This window comes from Notechis scutatus, chromosome 2 (assembly GCF_049901735.1).
Source record: "Notechis scutatus isolate UNSWTSFEM ecotype Mainland chromosome 2, rNotScu1.2, whole genome shotgun sequence".
Lineage (NCBI taxonomy): Eukaryota > Metazoa > Chordata > Lepidosauria > Squamata > Elapidae > Notechis > Notechis scutatus.
Window position 1 is genome coordinate 37,445,556 of NC_142010.1, and position 12,216 is coordinate 37,457,771.

The 12,216-nt window shown below is 40.3% G+C and overlaps 1 protein-coding gene across 3 annotated transcripts in view; it reads left to right on the top strand.

Annotated features, from left to right (window-relative positions):
• The first annotated feature begins 415 nt into the window (after nt 1-415).
• The window catches only part of GXYLT2 (glucoside xylosyltransferase 2), a 28,147-nt gene continuing 16,346 nt past the window's right edge, over nt 416-12,216 (top strand). Inside the window, exon 1 of one of the 3 annotated variants that reach the window (XM_087954584.1) lies at nt 416-928. In XM_087954584.1, coding sequence (XP_087810710.1) covers nt 627-928 — 302 coding nt within the window. In that variant the 5' untranslated portion in view covers nt 416-626. Of the gene's footprint in view, nt 929-1,170; nt 1,305-12,216 lie in introns of those variants that run through there. The other 2 variants (XM_026679046.2, XM_087954585.1) reach the window with 2 other exon arrangements.

Here is a 12,216-nt window from a genome sequence, read left to right on the forward strand (position 1 = left end):
TGCTGGAACACGAGTCCGAAAGCTCGGAAGACTAAACTTCTGGTCCCGGGGACCCACCTAGATTGGATCCTAAACGATCCTTAACTGAGAGGTTTTCCTTGCACGGGGATTTGAACCAATTAAAAAGAATAAGCATTCCCTGCGCTTCGTTTCGGGCAAATCCGCTGAATGACATCTTAAACAACGCCGAGACTTTAAAAGCAAAATAAATTTCTACCTTAAAAGAATTATAAGCATTGATTTTATTTTTTAAAAAAAATGAGAAAAAAGAGGCTGCGCTGCAGACCGCCACGTGCACGCTGCCTGGCATGATGAAACCCGTGCCTGGTACGGTACAGAGCTCTAGGTTTGACTCGCCCTCAGCCCCGCCGCTTTGTAGCCGAGGTGGTTTTCTGAACTTTACGGTAAGGGTCTTCCCGGCCCCTCCCCGCTTGGCCGCTAAACTGCAGGGCCAATGTGGCGCTGCGCGTCGCCAACTCCCTCCTTCGCGCCCGACGCTTCGGGCGGCGAGAGAGCGAGCGAGCGGCTTTAAAATGTCCAAGCTGGATCCAATTTGCCAGCGCGGGAGCGAGAGGATGAGGGGGACGTCTCTTCGCCTGGGCTGAGGCAGCCTTGACGGACGGACGATGAGGCTCTCTTGCAAAGTAGTGGCCCTGGCGCTCTGCCTGGCCCTCCTGCTGCTCCTCTACCTCTTGGTGGGCAACGCCGACGAGCCGCCTTTGCGAGCGGCGGTGGGGGAGAGCCCCTCGGGACCAGTGGCCGCCGGGAACGACGTCGCCCCGCCGCTCCAGACTCGCTTCCGACCCGTCCAGCCGGCGGAGCCAGAGAAGGAAAAGGCGGTTCGGGTTTCCAGGCGGGAGCCACGTCCCCATCGAAAAGCAGGCAAACGCAGCGCGGGTCGAGTCAGAGGGAAGGCAACGAGCCTTCGGTAAAGCCTTCCGAGTCGATCCCTTTCTTGGCGGGTTCAGCCTCGGTGGATCGCTTCTTGAAACAAAATGGGTGGGTGGGTGGGTAGGGGAGAGATGGGGCCTCATCCTTCTATCGGCTTCTGGGTGGGAATCGGGTTTCTCCGAGAGGTACGCCCTGAGCCACGCTGTTAAACTCCGTGGGTTTTGCTTTGTAAGGGGGGTGGAGGAGGAAGTCCTTCAAACTTTATCCGATTGCGGTTGGAATTCTTATTTGAGGATTTTACTCCAAATTTCAGATACTAAGTGCCTTGCGTATACTCTCAAACATATGGAAGATGCATGGCACAAGTATATTCACACGCATACTAAGCAGGCATGCAGTTTGGATTTAGTAAGGTAGAGTCCAACAACCATGTTTAATGTGTCATTTATTAATCAGGCTGTGATTGGGGGGAAATGTATATTATGCATAATTTGTAAAACTGATTTGTATGTAATGCTGTTAGAACTGCTTCCTATTTGATGCATTTAAATAGCCAGGTAAGTTTATAATAGCCTTTCTGGAAAAAAAAGTCAGAGAAGACATGGTCCATTAATACTTAGAGGAAAGGGCCACATCTTCTCTCTCTCTTTCTGGAACGTAGGTATATTGCTCATAAAATGTTTTGTGACGTGAACTCACAACTGTATACAGGATGTTAAGCAGCCTTCAGAAATCCACTCAATCCCAATATAGTCTCCACTTTTAAAGCCATTGACTAGTAGGTGGAAAAAATAATCAGTTGCCCATACTGATTTCCTGAAAATGTTTCTGTATCAGCAATTGAAATCCTCCATGCTTAATCCTTTGTTTCTGGAATGTTTATACTATTCCCTGCTTATTATTGTTTTACTCTTAATGGTTTTTCCTCTATAGAGATAACAAAGTTTTGAATTACTTGGAAAAGATGACATGGCTTGGCTTCCTGTCCTGTATATCTGTTCCAACTAAATGCTTATAGTAGTGTTCATAACTGTTAGTTGCTGAAAGCTATGTGGAAAAAGAAAGAGCCATGGCTTAGCACAATATATGAACTAATAGAGAGCCAGTTTGGTCTAATGATTAAGGCATCAGGCTAGAAACAAGACTGAGTTCTAGTCCTTGGGCATGAAAGCCAGTAGGCTGACTGTGGGTCAGTTACTCTCTGTTAGCCCAACTCACCTAACAGAGTTGTTTTTGTGGGGAAAGAAGAGGAAGGAGGCATACCAGGTATATTCGCTGCCTTCAATTATTTATAAAAAAATAATAAAGGCAGGATATAAATAAAATTAATAATGTCCCTATCCCAGGTCCTTGGGAAGGACTTGATGGGTGGATAAAAACGCCAAATCCAGTTTAAACAACTGGCTGACTGCAATAAACCATAATATTAAAAATCCACACTCAAGTTCTCAAATTTATTATCAGAAGCATGGAGGTTGAACTGGGAAAAGGAGAACAATAGAGATGATTAAGAGGCTTGGATGTTAAATCTTCAGGACAATTGAAAGGACAGAGTGTTTAGTATAAAGAAAAGAAGGCTAAAGAGAAGCATAATAGCAATCTTCCAAATTTGAAGAACTGTTGCAGGGAAGAGGGTGTAAATTTACTCTCTGTAGTGTTTTAGCATAAAGCAAAGACCAATTAGTGAGATGCAAACTCAAAATAAGGAGTAATGTATGAAACAGTAGGACAGGTGCATCCTGGAGTCACTGAAAGCTCCATCATAGGAATTATTTTAGAAAAAGGTTAGCTAGACTCCAGGATGATGTGAGGGATTCCTGCAGTGGGTGGATTCGACCACTATGGTCCCTCCCAACAATGATTTGGATCAGGATACTGTTGCCAAAGCAATTTTTAATTTTTTTATTTTATTATATAATTTGTAGTTATTAAATTTGTATGCTACCGTCTCACTATCAAATGACTCTGGGCAACTTCCATAGATAACAAAATAAAACAATGATTAAAACATTAAAATATGGGGCATTAAAAGTTAAAACATTAATATTAAAGTAAATTAAAAGAAGCAATGCATATTTAGGTGGAAGTTTGACCTACTAATCTACTAGCCACCTCCAAAATGAGATTTCCTCATCAGGGTCCCAAGCCAGTTATCTGAGCCAGATTTTCTGGCTCTTTGGAAGGTGGGGGGGCAGATCTCACCTTGGGGGTCATGATATTCCAAAAGATGGGAGCCCCTGCAGGAAAGGCTCTTCTCTTGGACCCTGTCAACCACAATTCTTTGGCCAATGGGATCCAGAGCATGCTCCTTCTCCCAGAGCAAATGGGATGGGCCAATCCCATTGGGTTGAGATGATTCCTTAGGTGACCTGGACCATGCCATAAAGGGCTTTAAAGGTAATAACCAACACCTTCAATTAAACCTGGAAGCAAGATGGGTAAAGCAATTACTTATTTTCCCCATGGAAATAATGCTAAGCGATGTGTTGCCCTGCAACCAAAATTTTTTTCCAGCTTAAAAGTCCTGTTTCTTTTATCCAAATATGGAGTGAGCCTTTTAAGGTATAAACAATCAGTCTTAAAAAACAGCTCTTGATTTGTTCATTCTAAAGGATTCTACTGATGACCAAATGTCATGGCAGGTGTGTGGCTTTACTATGATGTATGATAATACAAGGTTGAATAATTAACCAGTCATGCTTTTAATTTAGACATTAATTACAGCTTTTTATATAATGGCAATTAGAAAAACACTGCAATTTGTGCTTGTTATGCTTAAGAAAAATAGGGTGAGAATAAAATTGCTAGAAAATAATAGACTTTTAATTTGGTAAAGTACAAATAATTGCTGCATGCTTTCTCTGGGTTGAAATAAATTGCCCCCTCACCCCCTTTTTAAATCAGTGTGACCTCATTTATCAAACAAAACCAGTCTGCCTTTGATTCATGGTTGCACAGAAATGTTCTCAGTGAAAGAATGCCCCATTTTCTGAGATCTTATTCTTTATCCTATTAAATCTCCAGGTTCCTAACTAGCCTTGTATCTGATTGAGAAGAAATAATGTTTACTGTGACCACTAGTGAATCATGGATGGAATTCAAATGGCTGCATTAAAGCAGGATCCTTGTCTGTTAGCTGCTGTGCCTCCTGAAGTAATTTTTCTTCAGAGCATATCTTAGAATATGATCAAGAACATTTCAGCCAGTAGCAAATGAATAAATTACTGTAGGGAGGAAAAAAAAAACTGTGATGGAAAGGACAAGTAAGGCTCCAACCTTACGCTATAGTTAATCTGACTCTTTGCTTCAGTTAAGGTGCTGAAGACTTACTTGGATAAGTTTTCTTGAAAGAGTTGGAAGTGGTTTCCCCTTCCCTTCTTCTCAGTCACTGAACTTTCCTACTGTGCTCCCATCCAGCGCTCACCAGTTTTGATCCTGCTTAATTTTTTTGAACTGAACCCAAATAAACTGAATGCTTTCATATGAACACAGGAAGAACTCTTACCTTGCATGAACAGAATGTTAACTATGCCTCTGTCATCAGAAAGGTATTGAAAAAATGGCAGTGATTTCAGCAGCATATTCGTGCTGGTCAAGCAGTTAGAGCAAAGACAAAGTATGAATAGGATAGAACAAATCACTACCTTTTGCATGCTGAATATAGCAGAACTGGGGTGTGATGTCTATCACAAAATTAGTGTGAGGGAAAGCCTCCCATTTAGCTAAATAGTAAGGAAAAGGCAACATAATTAAGAATCACTGCTTTCAATGGAGGGCATTCCATATGCCACAATGGAATGTAACCTATGATGAAAATCAGCACTGCATTTTAGCAATTCCAACTCAAAGGGTTTACAGTCTTTAAAGTTCAGAAGGGAACTTCAGAAGAAAGACACTTTGCTTATAATAGTCTGTTTCCTACATGCATGTGAGAATGCATAGCAATATTTCCCTTCATAGAACATTAACGGCTAGCTGAACCTGGAGCTTCGCTTCTCACCTCATTCAGGAATTTTGTACTATGAAGAAGCAATGTGTGATCTGCCACCATATTGTATCAAGTAGTTTGTGGAAGAAGGGGAAGTGTGGAGGAAGGGGAGTCCAAATAACCAAGATGGATTGGTGATAGGAGGCTGGAAGTTAGGGAAGGTGTTGCTTGTGCTGAATTCTTCTTGAAGGCTCTGCTGTCCTTGACTTTTCAGCCATACTTGGTTTCTGGCCCTGCATTGGAAATATAAGCTGATTTGTCAGACAAGCTTTTAATGCTGCTTGGGTGAGACAAATTCTCATATTCTCAATCTTCTTGATTCCTTGAGCCAGCAATATCAGATTGCTTCATCAGATGCAAAGAGAAGGTGCACCTTAGAGCTGAACTCACACTGCTGGCAACACAGAATATCCCATCCAAGTTAGTAGCAGATAGTGAAGGGAAGATCTTACAGAGTTTTTGTGCTCCTATGTACCTGTCCCACTGCTTCATAGCTCTCATAGTCAAAAATTACTCCTTATTTTGAGCTTGCATCTCAGTAATTTGTCTTTGCTTTATGCTCAGATTTCCAATGCAGAATTCCGTACTAGAAAATGCAGTAACACCTGGCAGATTCTGTTTTCAGGTGGGAAAAGGTTTCTCCATGTGTGGGTGGAGTTTGATTGAGCAAGAGGCATTCTTCTTTCCCACTGCATCACATCAAATCTGCAACATTGGCACTAACCCTCATTTCGTGGACACATGGTTATTTCATTGGATGCGTGGTGGGGCTTTCCTTGTATGTTTCTCTGCCTTTTACAACAGTGTAATCTTCCCCTGTTGTAGGCTGAGATGGGTGGTGCATGGTAGACATAGCACCCTTATATAGTTTTATGTCTATTCCTTGCATACTGGTAGTCCTCAACTTACAATTGGTCAAAATTATAGTATGTCCCCCCCAAAAGTATTTATGACTAGTTCTGGAGTTATCACGTACTGCCCCACAGTCAGATGACTGCATTTTGGGCACTTGGCAACCAGAGCGCATTTATGGCCATTTGTAGTGCCCCATGGTCACACGACTGTGATTTATGATGTTTTTGCTGATAACCAATGTTTTTGGCAAAAACACCCCATAGTGAACAACAGGTTCACTCAGCGATCACAGCATTCTCTTACCAACTGCAGATTCACTTAACAATGGTGATTCACTGCCACAAAAAGTGAAGGTAAAATTGTTTTATAACCATCACAACTTACAATCATAATAGATAGGCTCCATTATGGTTACTCTTTTTTGAGAATTGCTAGTGTTGCACTGAAAAATGAATAAGAATAAGGAAGGATCTCTTAAGGGAAGAGAATAAAAATTGATCTCTTAACATTTATTTTATGTTTTGTTTCCTGACAAGTACATTGTTCTCTATCATCTTGTGTGTAGACATTTTTAACCTCTAAAATTATATGAATCCAGTATTTCTATTTCAAATGCAGTTCAAATATGCATGTATAATACTAGGCAGTTCATATTATGGCAGGTCTGAACATGAAATATATAGTGTTAATCATATAATGATTACAAACTTAGATGGTGAAAAAGAAGTTTCTTAATCATTGTGTTTTGTGTTTCCCTGAAATTTTGGTGGCTTTGCTTTACAAATTAACCGAGTCACCAGATTCTGACTGATACATTCTTGGCTTTATCAGGTCTTTCATTTTCTGCAATTGTTATAACTGATCTAAAATGCTGTCTCAAAGAAATACGAGTACAGTACAATTCAAAATCTTTCAGATTCGGTTGTTCTAAGGGTTTTTTCATGTTAAATGAAATTGGTATGTAGATGTAATTCGCTGCTATGAATTACACCGATACAGAATCATGTCACAGTTTCTTTCTAAGCTGCTGGCAGAATCCTCTTTGAATTAAAATGTTTGGTCAAATTCTTTATTGGCACTTGTTATTGGTCTCTTCAAACTTGTCCTTGTCCTTGCTCAAAAGCTCATCAGAGAAATCAACAAGATAATAAAACTGATTGTCTTAATGCCAGTCTAGTTTAAATTTATGGATAATATACCATGTTTCCTGCTAGTCATTGAAGTTCCATGGGAAAAATAGGGACAATTGTTAGGTTCAGGTAAATGCTCAATATTTACAAGTAGACAAACAAAAATTTAAGTCAAGCCATGGAAAGATTTGATAGCTTATGGTTGTATTGCATATTTGTTTTTTGCTTAGTCTATGGATTATTATTCCTTTGAAAGTTTTCATGTCTGAGGTGATGAAATGTTTCACATTTGATTTTAAATAGGTTGTTCACATGTGCAAATTATTCTTTGATGTTTTACTTATAAAGACATGGAATTTAATGGCACAGTGCAGGTAATTAGTTATAATTACTATTGCTTTCATGGATGATCCTTAAAGCCATAGTCTTTTTCTACTGGATTTTAGATGTGATCCTATTATAAAGGTTTTGAAAACTTTGGTTTTCAAATGAAATGAACACTTTTAATCACCAAAGGAATATGGAGCTAGCACTAGAAATTTAGAAAGAGTTAATGTTTGACAAAGTAGGAAATCTATCAATGGTTCTAAGGCTAGAGAGAATTATCAGCATTTCTCAGCTGCCTCTGAGAACTAACTATCCAAAGACTGGTGAAACGTTGATTATTTTGTAAAGGTAGGAGGGAAAAGCCTGTGATTTACTCCTTTGTGGTGTTATAAATGCTAACAGCAGTGTAGTATTGGTGGAAAACAATTTGCACATAGTATGTTCAAATTTCAGGGCATGCTTAGTGACAGTAAATGCAGTACAATATCCTGACTGTGCTGCTTAGAGCATCAACTCAGCTCTGAGTAATTAGCGGCCTTAAAAGATTTTGGCTTTTTGTTGGTATTAACTGGCTCAGTGTGGTATGTTTCCAAGGCACTTTGCCTATAAAATTGCTCACATCTGTTTTAAATTGTACTCTACATTTTGTTTCATAATCATCTTGGGAGATGTCTAAAATTTCGCTCCAATCTAGTTGAATTTTAATTGTTCAGGCTGAGAATACTTACAGCTGTCTTCTGTGCAACCTCTCCTTTAAATCCTTGCCCACTGAGGCTAATTGCAGCTTGACAGATCATATTTATCAGAATATTGACCATCCTCAAATATGGGTGCTTGTGAGCTAAAAAATAATGGCCAGTTAACTATTTTAATCCCCCAAACTGCCATTTTCTCTTAAGTGTTGGGTCCAAGTTAGCATGGCAAGAAGACAGAAGGCTGGAAACAAGAGAACATCCTTCTTCCTTATCCAGAATCTCCTCATCTTCTCTAATGAGCCTCAGCATGGCCAGATGTGCTTCCATTCTTCTGCTTTCTTTTCTAGCAGCACAATGAGTTTGATGGAGATGTAGGAAGGATCCACCTAAGGCAGGAGCACAGGCATGGTGCCTTCTCTTCATATCGCCAGACTAGACTTATCCACTTCCATGAATCCCCCAAAGATTGTGCAGCTTCAGCCAGCTCCTCCCTTCACACATTCTCTTGTATAGACACTAATGAAAAAAAAGACCCAAAATTATCAGGTGAAATTCAACTTCTCTGTTGCTTTCAGTATCCTGCTTACTCGCCAGAAACCCTACTGCAAATTATCTCAGCATATTAGTAGTTAGTGTTCCTGAAAAAGAAATTATTGCATTTATTATTGCATTTGTATCGTATACCTCTTGTACCTAGGATTTGTAATAACCTGATACTTTACTTAAAAGTCTAGAAGTTTTAAATTTAAAAAAATCATTTGGGGAAATAAAGGATTTGATAACAATATACAAATAATTGTTTGGCTGTTAAGCTGCTCCTTAATGTTAGGTGTACCAGCAATACATCTCAGCTTTTCCACAATCAGTGAATGAGAAAACAGTCTTTGTGTGACTCATACTTTGTATGACTCACTCCTAATTGAATTAAAATGGAGTGTTCCTGTCTCATAAACATCCTCCTGGGGTTTGGTATGGCAGCAGCACAAGCTCAGATAGCGCAGATGAGATGTTTGTTGCAATCCTTGATGCCCTTTAAAAGCTGGAAAATATCTGAGATGTTACTTCTCAAGTTGGGTGCCAGGAACAGCTATGAAGACTGCTGCTGTTGTACCTTCCACCTGTGCAGAATAGAACCCCTGACAGTGTTTGATCTCACTATAGTAATGGCAATCAGAGGCACCATGGCTCAGTGGTTTAATTCAGAGGTCTCCAAACTTGACAACTTTAAGACTTGTGGACTTCAACTCCCAGAATTCTCTAGCCAGCATAGCTAGTTGGAGAATTCTGGGAGTTGAAGTCCACAAGTCTTAAAGCTGCCAAGTTTAGAGACCTCTGGTTTAATTGACACTGGAGGTGGTCTCAGCTTTGGTGGTTTGAACCCAAGCAGTTGCATGGCAAAGTGAACTCTTGTCATCCAAGATCTTGTCCAAGTTAACAGTTTAAAAGCATGTTCTATGTAAGTAGATAGATAGGTACCACTTTGGTGAAGAGACGAGCTGGTGCTCTGTGCAGATAGTCAGATTCCTGTTGGCTCTGAACCTTCCCAATTGTGGTGTCCAATTGCAGGGCAGCTCTGAGAATGGAGGGTCCCTGGGTGAAGCTGCAGGAAGAGCTGTTCGTATTTCTCTTTGACAATTTGCCCACCTGTTGCACACCTAGTAGAGCACGCAAACGTTTCCTATAACAGGGATGGTACCTTGGCATGTCAAACTACTACTGTGCAATGGGATTATGGTCTCCTGGCTACTGTAACAATGCCATACAACAACAACAACTACTACAGTGGGAATGGGGTTCCACAGATTTATGCTGTTATATTTTAGCCAGCCTCCCCTGGTGTTGAGCTATGAAGCAACGTGGAAATTTGTCCCCATCATAACTAAGGGTTTGTCCCATGTCATCATGGCCTCAATGTATATGAGTAGTCGTTTCAGAACAGATGGCACGTGATTGGAGGATGATGGAAATTAACACCTGCCTTTTATCATAGGCAGATGTTTGTTGACTCCTGTTGGGATGAATAGGACTACGGATCTCTACAGGAAGGATGGACTTATTTGACTGCTGATGGGAATAGAAGCCTGTTGGAGTGGCATATAAGTGTCAGTAACGAAAGGAATAAAACAAATGCATTTAAATAGGATATATAGAAATATTCCATGGTTCAATTTTCCTGTATTTTCAAAGATAAAAAATGGAGACCCTTAGGGAATAAAACAAAGGCTTTCTTTTGATTTTTTTTCAGGCTCTTTCTCTCCCTACCTCCTCCCCTTCCTATCCCAGGAGAGTAGTTTCTTCTGAGTGAACATAAATTGAATTTTGCTATGCCTATGCTTAGGATTGTAGTTTCAATTACATGTAACAAAAACATTGCAAAAGTGCAAATATGTTTTCATGCTACGATTGGCATTGGTTTCAAAATAAGTAGACTAGAAGATATCTGGGGCTGTTTTTAGCAGATAAGTGCTGCTTAGCCAGGCTTTGAAGTGATTTGAACTTGATAGAAATCAAACTGAGGATGACTGAAATTCATCTAAGCTTCCGGAAAAGGAAAACTATTTTGTTAAAGTTGATCTTTTGCCAGAGAGTCCATAGGAGATCCTGGCAACAGTGAATCTACTCGGGGGCTTGTATAATTGATATAGCCTTTCCCAGAGCATATTTTTTTTAACATGGGGAAGACTGCTCTCTGCAATTGTTTTTCCAGGGCTTTACGTAACATTGTTTGAGGTGCTTAATATTTGAGTTGCATAGCCTTGCAGTCATATTGTTCTTCTTAAGGGATGTCATGTAATAGGGGCACTTGTCAAATCCTTATTTTTAATCTTCATCCGGGAAGTGAGACTTTGTCTCTGCCACCCCATGATCTATCCATACCACCCTGTCCTCTCCAAACAATCTGCATAAATTCTTATGAGATCTAATGAAGTGAGTCTCAAAGTTTCAGTAAAATGTTCTTCTTTTTGCAATTTTTCTGAGGATAGGTGTTGTGGCCTGTCAGCCACCGGCTGGGTCAGCATCAAGGCAATCTTTGAGCCCCAAGGGGGAAGAGGGATGGAGCTGGCAGAGAGAGAGACAGAGACAGAGCCTGGGCCATCCATCAGCCCTCAGATGGAGAGTCAACAGCCCCAGGACAAAACTTACTTAATGCAGCCTTGTTTAGCAACAGAAATTTTGGACTCAGTTGTGGTCACAAGTTGAAGGCTCATCTTCCTGGCATTATTCCCGTGCTATGGGTCCATTTGTTGGCAAAACCATCTCCACTTGGCTTGATCCAGGGCATCTTCAAGGGTGATGCCCCCTTGCATTTCATGTCCCCCTTGATGTGATCCATCCACCATGTCTTGGGTCTGCCATGGGGCCAGCAGCCATCATGGTCCAGACATATGGCCATAAGTTGAGGACTCCTTATATTTAATAAAACAGTAAAAACTTCTAGGAAATATAGCCGAAATACAACTTATCAAGTAACAGTAAAGCCAGTTTCCCTGTAGTTAAGATTAGTGTAATGGGGCCTCTTTTCTTCAGCTGCTGATCATCGCTTAGGATTAGGTAGACATCCAAGATACCCTGATGTTTCCAAGAATTCACGGCTAGGTGCCATCTTCTGCATAACATTAGTGTTCCTGGTTAAAGGGTCATTGGCACACTAGACTTTTAGGGGTTTTCAATGCTTTAACAGGAATGCATAGGCAACCGCCACCTCAGTGTTGCATATTTGGTATAGAGTTGATTTACCAACACAATTAAGAACAAACCTAAAAGAAGTGGGCAAAAGGCATAATAGTCAGAAGGGGGAAAAGAAAAAGCACACAAACCAGAAGCAACCAATTATACACTTTAATAATTTAGTAGGCTTTTCACTAATTGGCTGGAAAGTAAATACTATTTGCATAAATGCCTTGTGCCATTATTTATCCATTGCAGAAATAGAGGTTTAATTAAGACAAAAGCCTATGGACTTTTAAGCAATTAATTAAATATATTGCAGTGCTGAACTAGTGAGGTGCTGAAATCTAATGTCCCTTAAGGGCACAAGTAGATTTATGCTGCAATATGGAACAGCAGTTATTACTAGACATTTTAGTTTCTTGGTGAAAAAATATGGGCACTTATTACGGAGGAAATAATCTCAAAACCATTGGTATTTTACATTACAGGAGCCAGGATTCTGTGCTGAGAGCCATGTTTTCAGATTAATAATATTATTCTAAATAAACCATTTCTATCTGCATGTCAGTTCTGGGCATTTCAGAAGACCCTTGAATTTGTGGTCAACATGGTGTTAAACAGGGAGCTGCATTTATTGCTAAGTGGTAATATCACTATT